The 26,618-nt window shown below is 34.1% G+C and overlaps 3 protein-coding genes across 4 annotated transcripts; 1 reads left to right on the forward strand and 2 right to left on the reverse strand.

Annotated features, from left to right (window-relative positions):
* The first annotated feature begins 4,395 nt into the window (after positions 1-4,395).
* Positions 4,396-12,049, forward strand: LOC102605991 (uncharacterized). The gene is made up of 10 exons (XM_006353816.1): positions 4,396-4,581; positions 7,025-7,236; positions 7,516-7,649; positions 7,868-7,912; positions 8,012-8,065; positions 8,636-8,740; positions 8,830-9,030; positions 9,297-9,382; positions 10,373-11,349; positions 11,447-12,049. Exons 2-10 carry the CDS (start codon positions 7,056-7,058, stop codon positions 11,713-11,715), a joined length of 2,052 nt encoding a protein of 683 aa, XP_006353878.1. The 5' UTR covers positions 4,396-4,581; positions 7,025-7,055; the 3' UTR covers positions 11,716-12,049.
* A 1,275-nt stretch (positions 12,050-13,324) lies between these two features.
* LOC102606329 (uncharacterized) lies at positions 13,325-15,789 on the reverse strand. The gene is made up of 2 exons (XM_006353817.2): positions 15,629-15,789; positions 13,325-14,154 (listed from the first exon to the last, which is right to left on the reverse strand). The coding sequence occupies exons 1-2, from the start codon at positions 15,642-15,644 to the stop codon at positions 13,445-13,447; spliced, it is 726 nt and encodes a 241-aa protein (XP_006353879.1). The 5' UTR covers positions 15,645-15,789; the 3' UTR covers positions 13,325-13,444.
* Positions 15,790-17,019: 1,230 nt separating this feature from the next.
* On the reverse strand, positions 17,020-25,953 carry LOC102578338 (SKP1-like protein 21). Of its 2 annotated transcripts, none has more exons than XM_006353819.2 (10): positions 25,516-25,953; positions 24,640-24,859; positions 23,658-23,879; positions 23,317-23,508; positions 23,124-23,234; positions 22,911-22,992; positions 22,036-22,139; positions 21,731-21,906; positions 19,738-19,874; positions 17,020-17,612 (listed from the first exon to the last, which is right to left on the reverse strand). In XM_006353819.2, exons 2-10 carry the CDS (start codon positions 24,673-24,675, stop codon positions 17,596-17,598), a joined length of 1,077 nt encoding a protein of 358 aa, XP_006353881.1. In that variant the 5' UTR covers positions 24,676-24,859; positions 25,516-25,953; the 3' UTR covers positions 17,020-17,595. The 2 variants fall into 2 exon arrangements, with proteins under 2 accessions (XP_006353881.1, XP_006353880.1); XM_006353818.2 differs by having other exon boundaries at positions 17,020-17,615.
* Positions 25,954-26,618: the final 665 nt, after the last annotated feature.

The following is a 26,618-nucleotide window of genomic DNA, read 5'->3' on the forward strand; positions in this document are numbered from 1 at the left end:
ATTTATCCAGGTGGCTAATATTTATCCAGGTGGCTAATATTTATCCAGGTGGCTAATATTTATCCAGGTGGCTAATATTTATCCAGGTGGCTAATATTTATCCAGGTGGCTAATATTTATCCAGGTGGCTAATATTTATCCAGGTGGCTAATATTTATCCAGGTGGCTAATATTTATCCAGGTGGCTAATATTTATCCAGGTGGCTAATATTTATCCAGGTGGCTAATATTTATCCAGGTGGCTAATATTTATCCAGGTGGCTAATATTTATCCAGGTGGCTAATATTTATCCAGGTGGCTAATATTTATCCAGGTGGCTAATATTTATCCAGGTGGCTAATATTTATCCAGGTGGCTAATATTTATCCAGGTGGCTAATATTTATCCAGGTGGCTAATATTTATCCAGGTGGCTAATATTTATCCAGGTGGCTAATATTTATCCAGGTGGCTAATATTTATCCAGGTGGCTAATATTTATCCAGGTGGCTAATATTTATCCAGGTGGCTAATATTTATCCAGGTGGCTAATATTTATCCAGGTGGCTAATATTTATCCAGGTGGCTAATATTTATCCAGGTGGCTAATATTTATCTAGGTGTCATGCGCGTGTAGACACGATTGGAGTGATCGGACAATAAAGGTGTATGCGACGGAGGAATAAACAAGTTCAAGGGGGTAATTAAAACGGAATTTAGTTTAGGTGTACATCGTATAAAAAGCTTCAAGTTCAGGGGGGTAATGAGTACTTCTGCCTTTTTTATTTGATTAAGTTTTTTATAATTCTTACTATTTTTTATAACTTTCAAAATACTTTATTTTAAAATGAAACCCCTAGCTTTCTTTTCATTTCGTATTCGTCATTCGCCTTTTCCTTAAAATTTTACATTTAAATCTATAACTTTTTGTAATATATTCAAGGGTATTTAATCTTTCAACAAAAGAATAATTTATCAAATGCATTAATTATTTATTATCAATTTCAACACTTTTATTCGAATACATAACTATTTATTTATAAAATCAGTTTCCAACATTTAAAATTTACTCTATCAATTATTTATGACAAGCTAATTCAAGGGATCTTAAACTTTTGAACTGTCGATCTGGTAAGCCCATTGGTGTCGATCTGTTTGGTTAGAATTGGCTGTTCTGGGCCATAACAATTCATATCACAGAGTACTTTTAAGGAAGAAGAACTTTATGTCTGCCATAGAATCCCACAAATCACAATGTAAAGTTTTTGGACGTTTATTTCTATTTGGGAAAAATGACAAGTATATTCTTGGACTATCATAAATGATATGCAAATACTCCATTATATTTTTAGGACATTGGTGCCTCTGCCGTCCAAAAACTAGAGCATATATACCATTTATACGAACGAACATACACGTGTCATAATCTTATCCACCAACTTGACATTTATTAAATATTGAATCGATGGATAAGATTGTGCCACATGTCTCTATTTAGTCTTCCATTAGAGTGAAGGGTATAAATGCTCTAGTTTTTGGACGGCAGAGACACCAATGTCCCAAAAGTATGGCGAAAGGTATCTGCAAACCATTTACAATAATTCGAAGGTATATTTATCCTTTTTGCCTTTCTATTTTGAAGTGATAATTTTTATTTTTATTTAATATTTAATAATAATTTATAAATTAATGTATTCTTAACTATGATCTAGTTTTGCAAAGTAAAGATTCAAAGAAATTGTCTGGTTCAACATAAATGGTAAAATATCGAATTTGCAACATATATGTTTAGAGAATTTTTATTTTGTTCATCATAAGTTTAAAGAAATTTTGCCTAGGAATAAGGGGTCATTTGGTTAGGAACAAGTTATGTTATGATTATTCCGAAGTAAGTTATTCCACATGTATATGAATAACGTATTCTATTACTATAATATAAATAATGGGATAAATAATTTAATAACTATCTAATACCTCCAACCAAATACATGATAAAATAATCCTCTAATTTATCCTGAGATACCTTATCTTGTGAATTTCTTTTGCCTCATAAGACTAACTTTTGCCATACCTTTTTGCATGTGAATTTTTTTCCTTGCGACTTTTTAAAAAAATTATGTAAAATGTATGTTCGGCAATCTTTTTATTATTTAAAATATAAAAAGAAAAAAAAATCAAAATCATAAATTTGAATTAAAGACCATTTCGGAAAGGGGACATTCCTGCCACTAACCCTATTGTAACGAAGTAGCCTATTACATATTAGTCTCTTTCTTTTTGTCTTTTCTTATGAATTTCTATTAGAAACAATTATTCGTAAATTTATGTATATTCTATTCTCCCAAGTAAAATTACACAAAATATATTATTATTATTATTTTATTTTATTGCCCTGAAAAAACACAATTACACAACATATGAATCGTAAAAGAAATTTACATTATTAATTATTAATTGATTTATAATAAGAGGATGAGTTCTAGCGTTTGCTTAAAAAATATGTCAAAAAAAAAAAGTTCCTCTGAAAATAAATAGAGAATTAAATAATCTCCAAAAAGATTGTATAGTTAGCCATTCTATGAATTAAAATTCCAAAGTAACCCTAAAAAGATACTTCTTAAAAATAAAAACAAGAAAAATCTTTTAAATTATACATTGTTTATTAATTACTGTTGAACAAAAATATAATTTATGCATTTTTAATACCTAAAATAAATATAGCAACTCCCAAGATGTTAAATTTTAGAAAAACAATATCACAGGTGTAATTTTGTTTACATTACAATCCCACTAAATTAATACTTGGTAAATTAATAATCTTTTTAAGATAATATTTTCTTTCGAATCTCACTTGGGCTAATTGAAAAAATCACTCATTTCGATAAGATAGTATATTTTCAGAAGACCACTATATAAGTGTATGATCCTATTAATATTATGAATTAATAATTTTTTAAAGTACAAATATATCTAAGACAACTTAGTGAAATATGATTCTATTGTGTTTTGATTTGTTTTTAAAATTATTTCTAGTTGAAACTCATCTCAAACTTTTCTTGTTGCATCTAAAAGTTTCGTTGTTGCCACGGCTGCAAATCTTTTTGAGTTCACATGAAATGATCTCTTTTGTACTCGCGTATTATTTGATATGTCATTGTTAATTTTGTAACACCTTTTAAATGAGAAGTCATTTTTTTATATGGTTTTAAGAAATTTCCTATGTTGCTTATATAATTTATTCTCTCACTATTATACCTTTAATGTTTTTGATAAAGATACAATGAATAATATTTATTTATAAGATCAGTAGGCGATAAGCTCACATCCGGCTCCATAGAAGTAAAGATCAGAGTCATCTTATCTTTACTACTCCCTAGAAGACAGAACTCTTAACGATGCTTTGAATAGCAATCTTTCGTACCCCATTCAGTAGACTTGCTGGGAAAGCTTAATAGAGTGAAGAAATAATGGACATTCTGTATAATAAATTTAATTTTACAATGAATCACTGAACTCTTGAATTTATTTTACAATGAATTATTTAACAAAAAATATATTACAATGAATCATACACATATATTGTACTTTATATACAATAATTTATTTCTGAATTTATTTTTCATATGAATTCAATAAATATGATACATAATTTAATAAGATACAATAATTTTGATGTATCCATTATACCTTATGTATAATAAATTTAATTTACAATGAATCACTGAACTCTTGAATTTATTTTACAATGAATTATTTAACAAAAAATATATTACAATGAATCATACACATATATTGTACTTTATATACAATAATTTATTTCTCAATTTATTTTTCATATGAATTCAATAAATATGATACATAATTTAATAAGATACAATAATTTTGATGTATCCATTATACCTTATGTATAATAAATTTACTTTTATGTGAATTCAATAAATATAATAATAAATTAGTAAGATACAATGATTTTGATGTAATTAAAATTAACTCTTTAAACATTAAATTAGTAACTATTAATTTATCAATTAAATACTATAAAATAATAATATTTCATGATCCTACCTATATTAATTTAGTGAGGCTTAACTGTAGTTAGATTTCTCCGCCATTAATTAATTTTAGTTTTTTTTTTGAGATTTTACTATTGCTAAAATATAAAAATAAAATAAAAACGCAGTATATACATTTTTTATATGGATATTGATCAGAAGAAAATATGTTTTTTTTTAAAAAAAAATGTAAGAATCCCAAATCAAGATTACTACTTATACATTATTTTATCTGTAATAACCAAATATTCCTACTAAAATATTGTACTAATTTTGAATTTCAAAAATAGATTTTGTTAATCTCTCTATATTAAATATATTTATTTATTTTCCATAGATGTCCAAAATTGTTAAATATATTTTCTCACACTTTCCCTACTTCTCAGTCTCCCTCCCTTTGGTCCCTCTGCAGATTTCGCCGACTCCTTCGCTGCCCCCATATATAAAGGGCGCCAGCTATACAGACAGTCTTACATATCAACATAGCTTTTCTCTTTCGCCGGCGATTTTCAATCACTCCGGCCGCCGGTGATCCCTTGCCTCACTGCTGGTATGTATATATGATGAACTCTGCTATTCTCGTTTTTGTGTATGTATTTTGTACGGCACGTGCTGATCACGGATCACGTCGCCTGAACCCTAATTAGACGCACGTTTTGTTTCCTTTTAATCAAGTTAGTTCTACTCTGATCTGATGTTTTATACTTCTAGTTGTTTCTGTATTAATTTATTTATAGCATAGAGTTGGAGTTGCTTTACTGTGTAGAATTTTTATGAGAATTTTATAGCAACAAGGTTTGATGTGTTCTGATGCAAAAGTGCGATAGGAAGCAGTTTATGCATTAGTCTGCTGTGTAATAAGTGTTATATGCCAATCTCTTTGGAGATTTAATTATTTTTTGATGCGATAAATATGCCAATTTGCCAATCAGTAGCTATGGTTCTCATTCTGCATTGGTGATGTAATGGGAAGCACCTTTATTAACATTCCTATTCTAAATGCAGTTGAATCCAATCATTGAGTGCGGTCTATTATCTGCCTTAAGTGTCATTGTTGAAATCACGATTGTGGTGAATGCAGCAGACCTTCTAATGGGAATGATACTTTTAGATACAGAAACAGGCTTTGAAATATTATGTTTAACAATCCATACTGTTGATATGGTTCCTAAACATAAAATTTAGGAAAGAAAATTTTACTTAAGAAGAAAAATATGAAATAGGCCGTCTTGTTAGAAATAAGATTAGGTGAGCTACACTAGTTTTAACTTTTAACAACTGGTTTCATTAGCATTTTATCTGTCTTGTCTGATTATATGGAATCTTTAATTGAATTGGCATGGATAGACTCAAATGCTTTAAAATACATTTGAGATTTGGTTGGGATATTTTATGAAGTTATTAGGAAAAAAACCCTGTTCTCTATAAACAAAAGATAATGACAGGTGCTATTTTTTTGGAGCTGGTCAACTAGACTGAATTACTGATTATGTGATAATACAAAGTTTACATCTTGGTCTTACTTTCTTTTTACTTTGTCGACCTATTTGGTAAGCATACAGGATAAAGATCTTCAAGGTCTGGTGTATACTTCACCACAAATCAATAAACCCTTTTCTTGTTGAGATGTTCAATGAAATCTAGTTGTACCAATAAAAGCCAACACCGGTGGGATTTTTCTGGGATATTTAGTAGACTGTTGGCTTTTTCTGGGATCTTGAAAAAATCGGATGGTTGCTCATGATCAATCATCTGTATGACAGAAGGTGGAATATTGATAGTCTTATTTTTTTTAGTAGTTGATAGCCTTATTTGCTAGATATCTTTTCTTAGCTGGCCTTTCTTTAGGACTTTGTTGCCTTCTAAGCAATTTTTTTTTCTAGATATTCATCCATTGACAGGATGGGTTTGCTTTTCTGAAACTTTTTTTCTAGATGCGATGGAAAAAGGAGAAAGAGAAGTTTTTCTGAATGAATGCTGGAGAAACCATCTTTCTTGCCCGAGTTGTTTTGTTTACAAAACGCGCAAGTGTACTAGAGGTTTCACTGAGTCAATTGCATCTTAAATGATTGAAAGAAATTATGAAAAGGGTGGTAGTTGTTGATGGTGGATCTATGCTTGCTAGATAATTAAATTCTACAAAGTAATATATGCACACTTGGGATCATCTGCTCATTTAATGCTTGAAAATTAATTTGTGAAATGAAACAGTCTATGCTTAAATATCTTAAAGTTAGCAAGGAACACAGTAGAATTTGTTAACTAGTTACAGGGCTTGTTTCTGCTTCCATGTAGGTTTTGGTTTTCCCAGATAGCTATCGTGGCTAACCAGAAAAGTGTCAAAGAATGTATGCATCTCTGGATTAGAGGCAAACCTAGGACTTTTTCTTAAAACTGGAGAAGCTAACCTTTTTTCGATTAGTGGAATAAACATTAGGCCTAGTTCCTATCCAGGAACCTTCCGAGCAATTAGTACTAGAGTTTCTTCTACTTTATGTTGATCTCAGGTATTATTTATGCATCTGAGTGAAAATTAGTAGAATAACTGAGATAGGTATCACCAGAAGTATTTCATTTCATTTGCTCATTTAGTCTCTAGTTTTTTTTTATTTGCTATATATTAGGCTTATTAGGTCAGGATGTTTTAACATTGGGCAGTTCCTAGTCATGCAAGTAATTTTGTTTATTATTCTTTACAGTACATCTATTTGCTGCAATTTTTGTAACTCAATGGCCATCTGTGATGTCCATAAATATGATTTCAGAGTAGTGTCTCTTCCAGGTTATGTCTACGGATACATGTTATATTCACTTTTTCTCGAGTCTTTTTCATTTCTGCTGTAAAAACACATCTTTTGCAGTTCTTGTCTGCCATGATGAAGATATACTACACAAGCACCACTCATACCACCTGCATATAGAGATATATCTTTCTTGGCTGCAGATGATGTTAATTTGGGATGTCAATAACTAATTGATAACTTCTGCTGCAGTTTGATTTTATGAACCATTAATTGAGAATTGATGCCGGTTGCAAAGCTCAGCATTGGTGCTACTCCAGCTGCAATGAAAGCAGACGAGGGAAATGATCCTCTTGATACCTTAATTAGGCAAGCCATAGGAAAGGAGCCTCTTTTTTCTTTCTCAAGAACAGGGGATGGGCCTGTCCAGTGGATTCAACTGCTTAATGGATTAGAGCAGCAAGGTACCAAAGTAACATAAACGAAAGGGCTGCATTCATAGTATACAGCATTCTCTAGATTCTTGTGCATATTAGATAAGTGGGGTTGGGGAAGTCACCAATATTTCAACTGGTTTGAAAATCTTGTGGTGGTAAAGAATGTCATGCATTGGTCCATACTTTTCTTTTAGATGTAGAACACATCAATTTAATTAGTAACATGAAAAGGACTCAAAATTGTTTACATATGGAGCTCTGGTTGTAACCATGAGAATTGATTGACTTATGTGGTTCTTTGTGCAGATAATGCTGGTGGTTGGCCAATGCTAACACCAGCGAAATATCAGAAGTGTGAAAAATGTTCACGGGAATTTTATTCCCCTATAAATTATCGGAGGCATATGCGTCTACATCGTCGAGCCTTAAACTTTGATAAGGTATATCTAGATGTTTTTTTTTATATAGGTTTATACTCCCAGAAAAGGGGAAAAAAGGTTTCTGTTTGCATATGTAAATGACCATTTCCAATTTAATTTCCATTCTGGTGATTTTTGCTATTTCGTATTATAAAACTTAGTGCAGATGTGTTTACTCGTCAATAATTTGACTGTGGATGTGCTGCCTTGTGCATCTTGTTATATTTTCAATTTTGCAGGAGTCTCGCAAATATAGGGATCTGCTGGGAGCATTCTGGGATAAGGTACTCCCCCTTCTCATCTCCCTAAATTTTCTCATAGGGTGTTTTTCTGTGTCCATTGTTCCATAATGGTAATTTATGTTTGTGTAATTTTACCTGCAGCTCTCACTTGATGATATTAAGGAAGTTGTATCATTGCATGATGTTTCAATAAAGGTAATTGCCAGATTTACTTTCCCTCTGTTTAGGTATTTATTTCCCTGGAATTTGAAGCAGTTCTTTTCAACAACAACATACCCAGTGTATTCCCCCAGAGTGGGGTCTGGGGATTTGAAGCAGTTCTTTAAAATGAAAATTTGATGCATAAATATAAAGTGAAGATCATCATATTGCTTGCAGTGATTGTAGTAGGATTATTGGGGATGTGCTATAAGGTGCTTCTTACATTTCTTGACCTATTTATGTGAAGTTGACAATAACATATTTGTATTCTGCATGTTCTACCTTTTTTCTATGAGAAAAATATCAGCTTAATTCTTATGTTAGGGAGGTGGTTACTTGTAATAGTCACTGATAATCACCACGCAAATAAATTGCTAACTGCAGAGATTTAAGGATCTGTGTTTTGTTCAGACTACCTCTTTATTCATATAAATGTCTATCCTGGTGGTAAAACATTGTCCTAAGTGACACTGTTGAAATGTTGTATATGAGAATATTCTAATGTGCCATTCTGCTGATCTTCAGACTTAAAAGGAACATTCTGTGGTTGTTACTGTCTTTCAGGATATTTCTGGATCTTCACTTGTTCAGGACCTGGCAACATCTATGCGAAAACCGGCGGTCTGGACTCTTCCCCAAGATTATTATAAGGCTGGCTTAGCTTTGTTGGTAAGTAATCTATTTCCACTCCCTGTCAAGTTCTATCGATACCCTTTGAGCAAAAAGAGCCAATGATGATGCTCATTGTCAATTTGCAGGACCTCATCCAAGGTATACCTTCCAAGTTTAACTCTCGGGAATTATTTAGCATCCTTGATGATGCTAGCGAAAGAACATTTTTATGTGCTGGTACAGCTGAGTCTCTGCAAAAATATGTTTTTGATGGGGATGCTTCCAAAAAAGGTCCTGAGCTGAAAAACTTGGTAGCTTGCACTAGCTTCCTTTTTGAACAGAAACTGGTAGGTCTTTCTACCTCACCTCTTAATTCCTTCTCGTCATTTCTTGAGAACTATCCAGCTTTGCGTGTTGTCTATGTGTACATGTCTATATGAATTAATGCCACCATATTGCATTGAAATGAATATTTTGGGTTCTGTTCTTGATAATTTTTTGAAAATGCTGTTAGTTGCTAAGCATTCTCTGTTTAGTTTTTCCTTTCTTCGTATCAGACTGACCTTGTCCTTCAAACCAACATCCACAGTGACTTGTGTCTTGTTATGCCCAGGTAAAAGCATGGTTTGCAGACAAAGATGCTGAAGCTTTGAGATGCCAGAAGTTGCTTTTTGAAGAGGAGGAAGCTGCTCAAAAAAAGTGAGCACTTTTTACCGTATCTTTTGTTCTCTGATATTGCCTTTTCATGTGTCCCACTAGCGATTATGCCTTTGACTGATCATCATTTTTCTGATGTTCTTAGTGAGCAGTCAGTAATTTATGATGTGGTATTTCATATTTTCCCTTTTCCCCCTTTATTGTACTAAGAATTATGGCTCTTGGTTGATTATTAATTTTATGATGTTTTGGGTGGCTAGTCAGTAATTGATAAAGAAGTATTTTTTTATTGTATGGAATGAAGTGTTAGGAGAACGTCTACATACTCGGTGTTTGACTATTTTGAGAAAAATATTTATATGTTATGAAGTTTTGTGCTCTTGGAGTTTATTCCCTCCTTTCTTGAAGCAGAATAGCAGATTGCTTTTTGAGTAGCAAATAGTTTTACTTTTTCATTTGGTTGTCAAAAACCATTTTCACATGTTTTGAAGACGCAGGTTTTTGCATTTACAATCCTGTTTATGTGGAGAAAACTATTTGACACGTGTAGCATATCCTGTTCTACTTCAAATAAAGATTTTATCACTAACGTAAAAATACAATTACACGATTTGTTGCTGGGGCTTTGATCTAGACACTGTTGGTTCCCATTGTTCACCCGGTTCCCAAACTGTTCGTCACTAGCCCTTGAGGGCTTCATGGATGTAAAACAAAAAGATACTCCCTCCGTCCAACAATAGTTGTCCACTATTGACTTGACACACACCTTAAGAAACAATAAATAATAGGGGTAGTATTACTATATTACCCTTCGAATATATTAAATTTAATGCTTTAGGAAATGTATTAGATATTGAATTAGAATGCTATCTAATAGCAAGGGTAAAATGGACGCAAAGGGGTAAGTATTGTTGGACATCTATTTTTAGTACTGGACAAGTAAAGATGGACGGAGGGAATGCATGATTATATATTCAACTGTGCAGTTACAGTAACTCATGTTCACTGTCATTATTCTTATTTTGTTGGTAGGCAAGCTGAGTTGTTGGAAAGGAAAAAACAGAAAAAGCTTAGACAGAAGGAACAGAGAGAAAGGGAGCAATCAAATTGGGAAAGAGGTGATTTGGAGGTTCCAATGGCAGAATCTTCCATCCTTTCAGCTGCAGTATCTGATTCTAACTCAAGTACTCCCGAAGTATCTGACGATACCTCCTCCTGCCTTGAACTTGTACAATTCTCTAACAATGAAGCTATAGACATTGAAGCGCAACTTAATCTCTCTAACCAGCAGCATCTGGATCTGGTAGAAATTCAGGATGTTGAGCCCCAACCAGTATCTGCACAGAGTCGACGACATTTCCCCCATACCCAGTGGCAAGTGCCAAAGTCACAAAGAATGGGGCGAAATGGTTCCCATAACAACCAGAATCATCAAGTACAAAAACTTGAACCAGTGCAGAAGCATGGAGTTTTTAAAGACCGAGGTACCCCTGTTAATAGCAGTAAAATTTGGACTAAAAAAATTAGAGTGCTAAATGGTGAGCGCTTTAGACCGGAGCCGCAGAAGGAGGCAATAGATCAAAATCAGAGTAACTGTGAAGTGATGATTGGTTCTATTTCTGTTCCAATGAAAAATTGCAGCACTCCCGGACTGGGTAACTGTCCTGCTGTAGAAAGAGACAACTTCGACAGCACAGAACCAGCCATGACTAAAAAGTGTAATCTTGCAGTGAAACCAGCAAAGCAAGATGCTCTTCAGGGTGGGTCAAATGGGGCAGCTGTGAAGCTTTGGAGGCCTGTGAGCAGGCATGGAAGTGGACAACATCCCGAAGAGGCTGTGATTAGTGAAAAGTTGGATAATCAGATTTCATCCACTGAAAATTGTTTGCAATCGTGCTCTATGGACAACCCTATTGGCAAAAGTAAGAATTACACATATCAGGTTGATGGTAATGTTCATCAAGGTCTGGGATTTTGCAGTACTTCTGCAAAAGCTTTTCTCTCTCAGAGTATGTTCCCTATGCTGCTATCCGTGCTTCTCTCTTAAGTTTCTACTGACTTATTTTCTGCTTCATTTTCGTCTGACCTGTATGAAAATGAATGTAGGATGGAAGGAGGCTATCTCCGGGGATCATGTTACATTAGTCCTTTCCAATGACACCGAAGTTTATGGACATCCAGATGCGCAAAACAGCAGTTCAGAAGCAGCTCCAACATCAGATGATCAGGAGCATGGCGTTCTTGTCAAAGCTGATAACCAGCAGACAAATACTGGAGTTTCTAATTTATCTTCCCGTGGCAATTCTAAACTTAAGTTCAGGCAGAAGCCTGATAAGTCTATTAAGACAAGGTACATTCCAAAGCAAAAACCATAATTTAGGATACAAGTATTTCTTGATTATACCAGATTTAGTCAGTCCAGCAGAGGTTCCGTTTTACCTGTGGTCTTCTGCCACAGTTACAGTTGAAGTAAAGGTTTTCTAGAGTAGCTTATATCCCGTCTGCTTCTTGGGAGTTGTTGCCGCATTTTGGCTAGGGTATCCTTCTTTTTGCAGCTTACAGATTCTGTAACAAGTTGGGTTTTAAAATTTTTTAGTCTCATTGCTCATTATTTTCTGCTATGGCAGCTCGCCAACTTCTCATGTTAGTTTGAACAATATATGATTATAGAAACAATTGATAAAATGGTCCCAGCTTTTCACAGACCAACTGCTTGTCTTTCTTTTCTGAGCTCTCCAGCATTTTTGGTGCTTATTTGCTATGTTTGACTGGCCCTTAGGGGTGTCAGGTTTTTTATTTGATGTGCAGTCGAGTTGGCATGTGGTCCTTTTAGTATAATACACATGCAAATCAACCCTTCCCCTCATTTATAGCCTTCTTTCTTTTATTTTGTTTTAGCATCTGGTATTTGAAATATATTGGTTCGATTAATCTTGAGTTGCGTCCAATGGGCCTGCTAAAAGGTAGCACTTCCTCTAACGCCTGCATTTCCAGGCTTCCACTGGGTTGATTACTCTGGATTTGCATCGACGAATAGACTTGCTAAAAGGTAGCACTTCTACAGTTGAATTCCAGGATCCCATCGGATACTGCCATACTGGCATTCTTTCTTATGTTGTACTGGCTGTTGATCGTATTCTTCCCTCTTAGAAAACAAATATAGAAGGTTCACCCCAACATGTGTGATATAATTCATCACGACTTATGATATTGTCGGTTTTCTATTTCAAAGCTTCAAGTAAATATTAAGGAGTGTGAATCACTAATATACCTAGTGATCTGTTTCTCAAGTGTTCTTTGGGATGTTATTCAGATCGATCATGTTTTAACTGATTAATGTTATTACATACGAGAATAACATATTCAATGTAATGCCACAAATACATATAATGTAATCCCACGAATGGTGGTGGGTACATAGCTTCAGGTAAGATAGAAAAGTAATTTCTGATAGACCCTTGTAATCTCAAGAATAGTGGTGGGTACATAGCTTTAGGTAATCCCAAGAATAGTGGTGGGTACATAGCTTTAGGTAAGGCCAAGAATAGTGGTGGCTACATAGTTTAAGGAAAGTGATTTCTGATAGGGACTCGGTCTTGTTTTCATCACCTTAGCCTTTGCTATGCCTCGTCTCGCCTTCTTTGGGCTAGGCACCGAAGAGCGGACTCAAAAGGAAAAGCGTAAAAGCGTGGTCTTGGATTTAGTCTTAAAATCCATTCACATCGATTGGAGGCAGGAACCAATAAGAAGCAGGCATTTCGGGCTATCAAACAAACTATAGTACCTACCCTCAGTTAAAGCAAGAGATACACGAGAAACAAGTATGTAAAGCAATAGCGAATATGTAAATCAACCCAATATGTAAAAAAAAATCCAAAATTTAATAATTTGCATTTTTCTCCCTCTTGTTAAAGAAATGGAAATTGAAATTTCGAATAATCCAAAACAGTAATAATATTTGCAGTAACTGTATTTATGCATATCTTTTCCTTCTCGATCAATTAAATTATGTACAAACAGATTCAAAGAGAGATACAAATCCATTTATATGTCACCATTAATATAACATACTAAAACTAATGAAAACAAAAAATTATACATTAATCAATCTTTTAAGTTGCGGCCACAGTAGTATATCTTAAAGGCCTTAGGAAGATACACAGGCAACAAAAAACAAAACAAATTAAAACACCAAAACACCATATTAGCAGCAGCTAATCCTCTACCCATATACACCCTCCTCACATTTCCTCCATATTCTTCATCCACTTTTGATATTTCAGTCTTCAACCACTCCATAATCGTAAAAATCCTCCTCGAATTGTAAAAAACTGGAACAAAAACTCTTATAGGCAGCGAAAATTGATCAGTAAACGTCAACCCTTCCATGAAAACTTGACTAGCCAGCAAGAAAACATGTGGGGCCGCTGCTTTGATACCTTCTTTATCGCCCTCGTAAATTCCTTCGAAAATATAAAGTATTGGGAGGAATAATCCAACCAGAGCTCCAATTGAGACGTAGAGATTTAATACTCTGTTTTTTTCGCCGAAAACTGGGGGCTGCTCTGTTTTCGGAGAAATTGGGGGAAAGGCAATTTTGGAGATGAAGTAGATGTAAATTAGGGAGAATAGAACGAAGGCGAAATCTTCAAGACTCACCATGCCACTTGAAGAAAAGATGATTATGATGGCGAGGACGTTGAGCTGTCGAAAAGTGAAAAATCTTCTGTTTTGTTGTTGTTGTTGTGGTTTTTTCTGGGAGTTGTTCATGATTTGTTCAGAGTTTTCATCTTTAAGAATGTCACTACATGGACCCAGGGGCGGATCTACATGGTGGCAAGGGGGTTCACCCGAACCCCCTTCGTCGGAAAATTACACTGTATATATAAGGTCAAATTCTGTTTCCATGTGTATATATATTAAAATGAACCCCCTTAATATAAGTAAAGAGGCTGGCTCAGTGGTTAAGGGTGTTCAAGAATTTGCCTGGATGCCTTGGGTTCGATTCCGCACGGCAACACTTTTTTTTCTTTTCTTCATTTAGAAAATCAAATAGCTAGGCTGAGATGGGCTCAATATTTTTGGGCTGGAGCTTTATTATTATTTTTTGGGCTTATTTTTTTCAATGTTATTTCTCCTTTTCAATATTCATTTGTTTGAATATAGGGAATTAGGCACATTATTTTCATTTTTTGTATTTTATTCTTTTTATCTCTATTGCTCATTTTATTTTTACGTAACTCTTTTTTTATATAGTAATTCAAAGGAACTTTTTAAAAAACTGTCAATTATTCTTAAACTTGAATTTGAGATAGAGAAAAAATATTTTAAAGATAAGTTACACTAAATTTAATCGAACGAACAAATTTGAAAGGCATGATTATTCATGATATTTTTTTCTCATTTTTTCATTTCTATTCTAGAGAGATGTAAACTACATTTATTTGATTATTCTTCTTTTATTTTTCACCGATTGAAAACCTTATTAATTGAATAAATGAACAAAAAATTGGCGATGCCATTTATTTATCCTTTTAATATGCATTATAATATTAGTAACTCAATCCCCACACGTTTGTAAAGAGTATCAAACAATTTTAAAGTAACATATGATTGAATGAACACGAATTTAATTTATTTAAAAATTCAAAATAAAGTAAAACAATAAAAAAATAAAAGAAAAAAAAATCACTTTTTTAAAAAAGAAAATCAATGAAGCAGGGTAAAAGTAGGAAACAAAGTTAAACGCGGCTTGACAAGGCAAATTAAATTTAACAGATTAAGGATAATTTTTTTCTTCCCCGATTCGTTTTGCTCCATTTTTTTATTTACTTCTTTATATGTTGAACCCCCTCCACGAAAATCCTGGCTCCGCCACTGGACCTGAGTATCCTCCAGTCCACTTGAAAAACAAAGTTTCTGATGTCAGCTCAAATTCGGATGTAACTGTTGTTGTTGATGGTACTTGGAGGGAGGGCGATTTGGTTGACTGGTTGTACGATGACTGTTATTGGTCCGGACAAGTGACGAAGTTACTTGACAATGGAAAAGCTAAGGTAATAGTATTGTTTAAATTTCACACATGCTGATTAATAAGTTGGTGTGTTTACTGCTGATATCCAGTTATATGCATTAGGAATCCCCTAGTTGTCCTTTAGAAATAAATTACTGCAAAAAGTTGTTAAGGATATTGTAGGTATACAGGGTATTTACTGTTATGGTGTATTTAGAATATCATTAACATTGTATTGGAATGATATGAACTTGGATAGAGCTGAATGATTACACCAACTCCACCTGACATTTTTTCCTTTAAGAAATTTTGTTGTTTTTTTATGGTGATTTATTTTTGTTGAAGATAATGAAGAACTACTCTACATGTAGTTGAGAAAGTGACGGAGAGGAGAAGAGTAATAGTAAAGAGATTTAAGGGGAGGAGATCATGAGTACACGTGGTAGTTGGAGGTTTTGGATAAAATACGTGGCTGAAAAGATATGACGTAGCGAAGATATTAATTATGCACTCATTTCGTATTTGTTGAAGTCAAGTTTTCAATAAATGAATATGAATTAATTTACTTTGATTAATTAATTTGATCAATATAAACATGAATCAATTACTTAGTTTTTTAATGTAGGATATGTGTATATTTTCAAGATTAATAACTTTTAAAGGGTAAAATGGAAAGAATAATGTCATTTGACATTTATGCATGATTTTGTGAAAAGACGGATTAAGGACAATTTATTTTTAGTAGGAACGACATATAAATAGCAACGGAGGGAGTATTTGGTTACAAATATTAATTAGTATTGGTATTATTATAAATTTTTTGTTGGGTTATTGTATTCTGTATGATACAAATCAAAAGTTATTTTGTTGAATTGGTGAAGATAATATCACAATGAACTTGAATTTTCCAAAAGAAAGCAAAATATCTATATCTTAACTTTGAATATTTTTTAACTATAATTTTATTTTTATAGTAATATATTCACTAACAATTAATCTCAAAATAATGAATAAAATAGCTAGGTTAAGGTCTCAAATAGTGAGAATGTAGTAAGTAGGCACATGTCGTTTGGCGGTCGAATTGGGGCTGTCGTGCGACCGTGACCTACTCTTCCTTGCCATTAAAAACACCATATACTATTGAAACCCACTTACAGATTACACAAAAATATAATGGAACTCCATGTGAATTGCTATTATTTTTATTTCTATTTATAGACAGACAGCTTTTGTTTGCTCATCTCTTTTATAAATGAAGATAGTTTAGGTGTCAGTTATAGTTAAATATAGATCATGAAGAGTAGTGTTTGTCAGTTTGACACATTGTTCTTACTTACTCTTTTGGAATATTCATTTTTTGCTATTTCCCCAAGCACAGTTATCGAGCAGAGAATCTGCCTTTTTTGTTTTTCCATTCAGGTAAAAATATGCTTGTCATATATACACCATGTGAAGAAAATTAATTAATGTTACCATAAAATCCCAGTAATTAATAGTTGAAATTCAAATTGTATGTCCCCTGTAGTGTTTCAACGATACAGTCATGGAGTTGAAACTCCGGGACAAAAGCTATTTACAGGACTGAAAAGTGGCTAGCCCACGATATTATTAATAGAGCGGGGAAAGGGAGGAAGAAGGAGCCACAAGCTCAGACTAATCATTTCCATGACTAAGAAACAGAAGCACGATCTCTATTTTTGTACATATAATATACACTGGTGTCAGTCAAGTAGACTTCATTACACAATGATTTTCAAATCCCTTTAGGTATGAAGCAATTTCATGGCAGGGGAATGGTCATTATACATTCCTTTTATGGGGAAGAGAAGCAAATTTTAATTAAAAAATGAAACAAAATAACAAAAAAGGGTGGGAGGTTACAACAAACATTTAGACTAAATAAGAGAAGATAGAAAATCAAAACCATGGTTTAAAGAAATTTGGAATCTAGTGCAAAACTGGAAACTTAATCTCAGTGTTTTGAAATGCACAAGTTTTGCCAATGCCATAATCACAAACAACGGAAACTTTCCTTCTATTCTGATATTTCAGTACACTTTGAGCACCTGGCGTGTATCCAGGGAGATGAACTTGCTTTTGGCAGCTTGACAGGAGACTTTACATGAAATGGATACCAAAGCATAACCAGTCTTCATTGCAACAGCAGAGACAGACAACCAGGCATGTTAAGCTCAAGCTGAATACAAAAAAACGCTTTGTCATTTGTCCACCATTTCAATCACTATCCCCGGTCCACACCTGCTGCAAAGATTAGAAACTCCCCAATGAGACACAAGCTTCTAGCATAAAACAGACATTTGTTTTATCAAGTCATCTCATGTTGATTTCGGGTCTTTCTAATTTTATTTTTTTTCAACAGGAGGAAGTGCAAAGCAAATCAATAGTAATAGTAGTTCCCAACCAGAACCTAGCTGGAGACCAACTCAGGAAACTATTATTTCCTCCTTCTCCAGAAGGGCATGTCTCACTCAGGAAAAACTCAAGAAAAGAGGCTTCCAGATTGTATGAAGATGTCTTTTTTTGTCATGAGGAGGAGGAAACCGACAGCCACTTATTCCTACACTGTAGGATTACTGTTCAGGTGTGGCACATGGTTTTCAGCATTTCTGAAGAGCCCTGTGCGATGCCAGAGCATACTGCTGATCTTTAGAGCTGTTGGATGTGTGTGTCTGGGGGGGGGGGGGGGCAAGCCCAAAAAAGATGGGGTTTATAGTACCTGCTTGTGTCTGGTGGGCTATTAAGAGAGAAAGAAACCTCAGGTGTCATGAATATTACTAACACCATTCAGAAGGTTAAAGAAAATTGCATTAACATGCTGTATTTTTGGTGTAAAGAAAAAGGTATAGAAGAAGTAGAACAGTTGGTAGATTTTCTAGGATCTATGTAATTAGGAAATAGCTTGTAATTTTTTGGAGGTAGCCAGCATACCCTTAATGCTGAAGAATACAACCGTATATCAAAAAAACATTCCCATCTGTTGGAGCAACTCAACAAGAAAGGTAAGCTGCCACTGCCACTGCCAGGTGAATCATAAATGAAATAATGAGGTCATGAGAAAAATCATGCATGGGGCTAGTTGGAGGTGGCAGGTATCCCGTGGAGTTAGTTGAGATGCACGTGATTTGGCCCAGACACCATGGTTATCAAAAGAAAAAATCATACATGGGATTGACAAGCATTCAAACTAAAATACTTCCCTAATATGTCTTCAAAGAATCATTGCAACTAGGGCCTAGGGGTGTCAAAATGAGTCCAAATATAGGTATCCACACAAAATTTTATGGGTTGGGCTCAAGATAATTTGAATTGGATCAATCTCAACCCATTCAAGCCTTAACCCATTTTAAAAGAATCCTCAATTGAGCCCAATTTAATCTCCAATTACAACCTGTTCTAAGACTCTTTATTTGCATTGGTGTAATGTATGTTCCCAATTCCCATATTGAAGGTATGAATGACTATCTATTTATATCTTCTAGGATTTATCTATCCATTTGTAACTTATCTTTTTTATTTTCTTGAGTTGAAATTTAAATTGTGGTTACAAAAGATAAATAACAATACGTTAAAATTATTGAGATTGAGCGGGTTAAATTGGATGGATCGTGACCCAACCCAATTTTTAGCCCATTTGACACCCCTAATTGCAACTATGACTAGAAAAAAGACAGTTGCGGTAACAAGTTTATTAATTCGCCTTGTTTCGAAAGCAACATTTTGAAATAAACTAGGTTAAATATCACCCAGACTCAACCGGGGAAACCTTGCTGTGTGAAATCAGAAATGTGACACATTAAACAAAAGAGACAGTTTGACTTCAAGGAATACTTATAGTTCTTTGGGAAGTGCAAACAGATCAATGGAGTACCACATAAAATCTGGAACCATTGCTGACACTACCGAGGCATCATTTCCAATTTTCATCTTTAAATTTACTCTTCTAATGAAGTATGTCGGATAAAACAGAGAGCAATCAGGTCAGGTCTCCATACAACCATATTCTTTTACTATTAAGACTACAGTTTAATTCTAACTTCTTCAAAATAGCCTAAAAATTCTTGTACTTCTGGTATTAATTTACTCTTCTAACGATGAGTGTTGGATAAAACGGAAAGCAATCAGGTCAAGTCCACGTACGACCATATTCTTCTATGATGAAAACTCTACAGTTTAATTCAACTTCTTCAAAATAGCCTAAAAATTCTCGTACTTTCGGTATTTAGAATGATAGAAAGAGTTTCCTTGTTACTCCACATTCTTGCGGACAGAATTCTTTTTCAGCAAGATCTTTCCAAAAGAATATTGTACTTTCCCTAAGTTATCAATAAATGTTTGGTTCAGGAAAAGTAAAAGAAGATTTTACCTGTACATCTCTTCATGGAACCATTTCCATTCATGGAAATTGGTCTAAGCCGTCTCGTCTCCTGACCCAACGACAAAATCTGTTGTATCCTTTCTGGCCAGACAGAGTCAAGTCTCCGAGCAAAATCCTCAACCTCCCTGCAATATAGAAATACAAAACAAGTGAAAAATCACATGTCTTACCATGGGAATAGTTAAAGAAAACTTGCCCCATACAGACATAGCCAGGGGCCGACCTAGGTGGACCCTAGGGGGTTCGCCCCCTCGTAAAAAAATTACACAGTATATATAACGTCAAATTCTGATTTTATGTGTATATATATTAAAATGAACCCCCTGAAAACAAAGTACGGGATTGGCACAGTGGATAAGTGGTTCAACAAATGCCCCTAGGTCACGGGTTCGAATCCCATAGACAACATTTTTCCCTCCTTTAAATGCTTCGGAAAATGGAAGTTTTGGGCTTAGACTTTCTTCTTCTTTTTCATTATTTTTTCCTTTTGTTCCATTTCTTCTTTTTAATTTGTTTTTGTTTAAATTTATTAGACACATTCTTTTTTTATTATTATTTTTTATTCTTTTTATATCTATTATTCATTTTGTTTCAACGTAACTCATTTTTCATATACTAACTTGAATAACTCTTTCAAAAAATGATGAATTATATTTAATTAGAAATTGAGATAGAAATATAATTTATTTAAAAGAAAAGAAGATAAATTAGATGTAATTGAATGAAGAAACTTAAATATCGTCAACATCCTTTCAAAAATATTAATTTATAGAATTCATGAAATTTCTTTTATATTTTTAATTCTATTTTAGAGAGATGGAAACTAAACATATTTGATTTATTCGTTATTTGTCTTTTTTACAAATTATGACTAACCTAGTAATTTGAACTATATGAACTAAAAAAATTGACAATGCTATTTATTTATCTTCTGAATATGCATTATAATATTAGTAACTCTATTCTTACACACTTTTAGAGAATTTTGACGATTTTCATAGTAATATGTGATTGAATGAATGCTAATTTAAAATATTTAAAAAGTGAAAAATAAAGTAAAACATTACAAAATAAAAGTATAAAAAGCACAAGAAATTTTAAGAATGCTCGATGGAAGCATGATAAAAAGTTAGAAAGAAAATGACTAAATACGGTATGATAAAGTAAGTTAAATTTAGCATGATAAGGTAAATATCTTTCTTCTCCGTCTTGCTCCCTTTTTTCATCATTTAATTTTCACGTGTTTTAGGAGTTAACTTATGTAATATAGTCGATCCACTAATATTCTTATGAATGTATCTTTGTCCTCGATATCTTTGATTAGTTTAGTCTTTACTTTTATGAACCAATGAAATATCTATGGTTCTTGTACAAAGAGCATGCCGAGGGACTACTACGCTCACCGCGCACTTGCATTACCACCTGAACTTCTCCTTTATACTTTGAACCCCCCTGGGTCCGCCACTGGACATAGCAGCCCATGCTAAGAGAAATATGGGGACATCTCGCTGTAATAGATAGTAATCATAGTGCCTAGATACACAGACAGACTACCATAACATGTGGATGATATGACAGTTCCACATCAATTAAATAAATCCACATATATACTATAATAGCTAAGCAGATTCCAGCTAGAAGAATGCAAGCATTATAATGTATTAATGTTGATAAACTTGCAGTTAGCACGATGTTTAGGAAAGACTACCAGAATACAAAACCAAGCAATAAGTTAATGCCAGTAAGGGTTGTACAAAGGAAGCAGGTCAAACAAATGAAATAGAGAAAATTCATGGAATTGGATGGACAGAAGACGGATCGTCAAAAGAGAGCGATATTACATTCAGTTTTAGAATAACAAAATATATCTCTAGAACACTAATACAAGATGATCTTTGATTAGTGTTCATCGGGGTAGATTTCAAAGGCTGTGAGGAGAAAGCGGCAGAATTATTTCAAAAAATCGACAGGATGAACAAACCTGTCAATTTCTTCCTTCCTTGCTGGATCTAACTCATCATCAATATCAAAGTCATCCAAGTCGAGCTTAGATGAAAACATTGCAGATGGCGAGTTTTGCAGCTTAGAATTTCTACTTGGAGAAGACCCATCGTTGGTGTCACCATTTAGGCAGCCAGATGTATGGCAATTAGATTCCTGAGTACCAGCAAGGATCATATCAAAACAAATAGAAGATAGTTACAAGAAACACACTCCTCTCTTACACTGCAAACATAAAACAAAATAAAGAAACAGAAAAGAACCTAAAGTACATGAGATACCAACCTTATTATAGTTTCCAGCTTCATTATTTGAAGACAAATTTCTAGCTTGTTCTTTTCTCCCTCGAGATTTCTTTTTATTTTTTGTTACTCTTACACCCTTTGAGTCTGCAAAAAAAGAGAGCCATGATACAGTTAAAAGAAGGAACTTGGCACACACAAAACAAGAACAGGGTTCTCAAAACAATAAAGGTTGGTTAAAAATTTTTTCTATTTCAGATAGAGGCTTGTAAACACGAGAAGTATACAGTTCCGCATAAATTGATTAGCTAACCAACTCATGTGCAGATACTAATGACAAAGTCAATGACAAAACTAGATTACGGTATTATAAGGTCTGGCGACCATACAGACTACAGATATGATGATTATGCAGTAAAACATATTTACTTATTGGGAAAAAAAAAACTTACGCAATTGATTCATCAAAAGCATAAGAACGGATGGCCCCGATCATAGTTTTGGCAAACTAAATACTCCCTCTGTCCCAATTTATATGACTCACTTTCATCTTTAGTCGGTCCCAAAAATAATTACACATTTCTATAATTAGTAACAATTTAACTTTAAAATGCTCATTTTACCCTTAATGAAATGATTTACAACCACACAAATATCTATGACTTATTTTAGAACATAAGTTTCAAAAGTCTTTTCTTTTTTAAACTCCATGTCAAGTCAAACTAAGTCATATAAATTGGGACGGAGGGAATAGAAGCTATGATGAGCAAATCCAATCTCCCCCCCTCCCCCCCCCCCCCAAAAAAAAAAAAAAAGGTAACTAGAGGTGGTAGTTCAAATATCTTACTTATATAATGTGTAGAAGTTAGTGCAACTTTACACAACAAATGAGAGTGCAAATGAAGTCCACAATTGTACCTTGATCTCCACTATTTATGAATGACAAAAGATCATCAACTGATCTTTCATCTACGCGGGGCTCTTCTTCTACATCAACATTCTGGAAAATGGAAATGAAAATCAGTAAACCATTAATGAATTAATGAAGAAAGAGAGATGCACATCACAACAATTACATCAATATAAGTGAACATGACTTGAGTAATCAACGTGGGATAAATGTCAAAGCACCTTTAGCTTCTTTCTGTCATATAATTCTTTCCTTTTTCTTGCATAGAGTCTATTTAGAAGGCGGATACGTGGATCATCCGTCATATTTCTCAAAGGTTCCAACTTCTCCTCCTGACGAAATACCACTTCAATGTAAGAACAACCATAATATGGTAGTAGAAGGATATCAAAGTTCTCTGCTAGTGAGACAGACCTCTGTTAGATCATCAGGCAAATGGAAAGTTTCACGTATTTCCTCGGGAGTTTTGCCTTCAATCACCCGAGCAAGTGCACGGCTCGTAAGGTCAACCACAGGCCTTAGTTGAAGGCTGTCAGCAGCAGAAGCCAAATCGCATAACGTCTTGGTATCTAACCGGACAAACTTCTCATCATGTTTCTTCCGTTCCTAGGTACGTAAATGACAACTGTTACACTTAGTGGAAGCCAAATGATTGAACATCCTATTACATAACATACTGAGCCCAGATGTTCCTTCATTGTGTGTGTGGGGAGGGGGGGGGGGATGCATTGTTTAAAAAGAAGCAAGAAAGATACCTTATTAGAACGGCCAGGAACTTGATGGAACCGACAAAACTCCAGTATTAACTCTAAGTTAGCAGGATTGACTCGTTCAGGAAGTGATATTGCACAATTTTTTGAAGATCCCTTGCCATTTTGAAGTAATTCCCGGCATATCACAGGGCAAAACATGGCAACCTCTTCCTCCACTTCTTGGATTGAACCATCAGCAGTTTCGAGCCAGATGTATGACTTCATCTGTACAGAATTAACCACAGCGTAAATTTAGCAGAAGATCTTGGACAAGGTCAGCTGATTGGAACATTAAATATGGGGAGCACTGGAAATGCAATAAAAATCTATTCCCACACATTGGACAGTGGCGCAGGATGTCACACTCCATTCCCATGCAAAAAAAAGGATTTTGGCCATTATCCAAAAGAATTACTAATAGTTTCTTTAAATGAAGAAAGGGATGGTTCCACTTATCTCTACCCTTCATACTAACAAACACAAAAGTTGTAATCTGATGAGTAATGACACATAATGACAACTATAATCATGCCACCAGTGCTAAATCTGCCATTATCAGTTCTTAAACAGGATCATATAATGCTTACAACATTTAAGGGCTATGATCTATATGACGCATCTTGTGTCGTGACACAACATGCCATCAATAAACTAAGAAACACCTAATTCTTCCATGCAGTATCCAGCTTCAAATTTAAGATAAGTCAAGAAAAGTATATAGCATAGCCAGTTCATCTTAAACACAAAACAACTACAATTCCCGAATCATGGCATCTCATATCACCTTAAGTGAATGCAGCTCACAACCTGACCCAAGCAACTGATATAAGACATCCTTGAAAGGGAATGGGATTGGGATTGGATGAAGATAAAAGGAATAGAAGTTAAAGAGTCTCCTAAATTCACAAAGATCACAACCAAGTAGCCCTTTTTACTAGATAAATACATGCGAGTGTCATTTGAACATAAAGAAGTTATCTCATACCTCTGGTTTGACAATCGCCATAGGACCTCCAGACATACGCTGATAAATCTGATAAAACTGTTTATGGGCCTTCTCAGAACTAGAGTATTATAAAGGTTCAACCTTAAAAGTGTCAATGTAATGAACAAGACACAGGCTTTATTCCTTCAGAAGACAAGCATCAGTAACATACATCAAACCCTCATAAGTAAACCTCTCCGGATTCCAACGAGACATGCACCTTCAGGGAGATGGTTTCATCAGTAGTATATTATTCTCAAAGAAAAAACACAGCAGTTGATCAAGTTACATAAATTAACAAACACTAATTAAAAAAACATATGAATCATAATATTCCATTGTTTTGCCTATTAGGGCTTTTACTTCTATCTGTGCTTGTTTTCCTTACTTAATTGTTCATTTCCATATCATTTCCACCATCACAGACTCTCTAACAGCATCCCCTAGTATTCGTTCCAACAGAAAATTCCAAAATCAATCAAGTTCCAAAACTGCCAACCACCTCCCATCTCTTCCCCAAAGAAATGGGGAAAATTTAGAAGTAGAATAATGAAACAATAAACAATCCCCAGAAATGAAATTTAACAGAAATGTAACAAAATTTCACTTCAATCGCTAACCCATGTATATGTATACACTCATCAGCATTTCTCCATTAAAACCCAATGAATAACCCAAAATAACACCAAAAATCAAGAAATGGTATAAATGAACACCCACCAACTAAAAAAAAAACCCAATTAAAACCAACTCGATTTTTACACGAAATTAACACCAACCCACCGATAAAGAACCAATTTTGAGTGTAAAACAAGATAGAGAAAGGTAAATAAATTCAGAACATCAAAAGGTGAAAACAGAAATGAAAAAAGATACCTCAATAAACAATGCAGTCACCTGTGCCGCAGCAGAGATAAAAGCTGGAGGATAAAAAAAAAATCCCAGAGAAATAGGTAGGGTTTTAAACTAGCATGAAAAGGGGAAGAGGGGATTTTTTTTTCTTTTGTTTTTTGGCTCGGCGTTTTTTTTTTTTTTTTTTTTTTTTTTTTTTTTCTTTTTTTTTTTGGCTCGGCGTTTTTTTTTTTTTTTTTTTTTTGTCTTTTTGTTTTTCTTTCTCGATTGGAAGGAGTGTAGTCTCTGCAATTGTTTAGGTTTGTTTACCTGATAATAGGGGCCCTGACTGTCAATGGTAGTTTAGCAGATTCGGGCGTTTAGGGCTCTGTCTCTCAACAAGAATGGTGGCTGCTGCTGGGTTTAGGAAGGAGAAGAGGCAGCCTCAGCCTACTATTTTTATTTTATTTTATTTTATTTATTTACTTTTTTTGTTTTATAGGATAGGCTTGTGATTTTAAAAAGATCCTCAAGATAGGTTTAGGACGCTTGTTGAGCATTTTCACATCGTTGATTAATAGATTGGATGTTTGAGTCACCGTGAAGATTAAGCGGAAATAATATAAATCTTCTTAGAAAAAAATAGAATTAGAGAGAGATTATCAACTTATAGAATAGGCTTGTGACAGTAGAAAGCTCACCAAGATAGGTTTCGAATGCTCGTCAAGTATTTTTATAGATTGAGCGTTTGATTCACCATGAAGATTATATGGAAATATTGATTCTCCTAAAATGATTGAATAATGGAGAGACGACTGATTTATAGAATAAGCTTGTGACAGTAAAAAAGTCACTAAAATAGATTTGAAGTGCTTGTTGAGCATCTCCACTGTTGATCCATTAATTAGGAGTTCGAATCACCATGGAGATGAAATGAAAATAGTATTAGTCCTCCTAAAAAATAAAATAAGGGAGAGACTATTGATTTATAAGATAGACTTGTGACAGTAAAAAACTCACTAAGATAGGTTTGAAATGCTCATTGAGCATGTCCACTGTTGATCCATAGATGGACGTTTAAGTAACCACAAAGATTATATGGAAATACTATCGATTCTCTAGGGGGAGGGAGGGGGGGGGGGGGAACA

The sequence above is a fragment of the Solanum tuberosum genome, unplaced genomic scaffold, assembly GCF_000226075.1.
Source record: "Solanum tuberosum cultivar DM 1-3 516 R44 unplaced genomic scaffold, SolTub_3.0 scf00159, whole genome shotgun sequence".
Lineage (NCBI taxonomy): Eukaryota > Viridiplantae > Streptophyta > Magnoliopsida > Solanales > Solanaceae > Solanum > Solanum tuberosum.

Excerpts from the sequence above, each read along its gene's own strand:
- LOC102605991 (XM_006353816.1), top strand. The coding sequence starts at position 7,056 with ATGCCGGTTGCAAAGCTCAGCATTGGTGCTACTCCAGCTGCAATGAAA. Across the intron at positions 7,237-7,515 it reads TAATGGATTAGAGCAGCAAG|ATAATGCTGGTGGTTGGCCA; the intron begins GTACCAAAGTAA and ends TTCTTTGTGCAG. Across the intron at positions 8,741-8,829 it reads AGGCTGGCTTAGCTTTGTTG|GACCTCATCCAAGGTATACC; the intron begins GTAAGTAATCTA and ends GTCAATTTGCAG.
- LOC102578338 (XM_006353818.2), bottom strand. The coding sequence starts at position 24,675 with ATGTCTGGAGGTCCTATGGCGATTGTCAAACCAGAG. Across the intron at positions 22,993-23,123 it reads ATGACAGAAAGAAGCTAAAG|AATGTTGATGTAGAAGAAGA; the intron begins GTGCTTTGACAT and ends TCCATTTTCCAG. Across the intron at positions 21,907-22,035 it reads AAGCTGGAAACTATAATAAG|GAATCTAATTGCCATACATC; the intron begins GTTGGTATCTCA and ends GCTGGTACTCAG.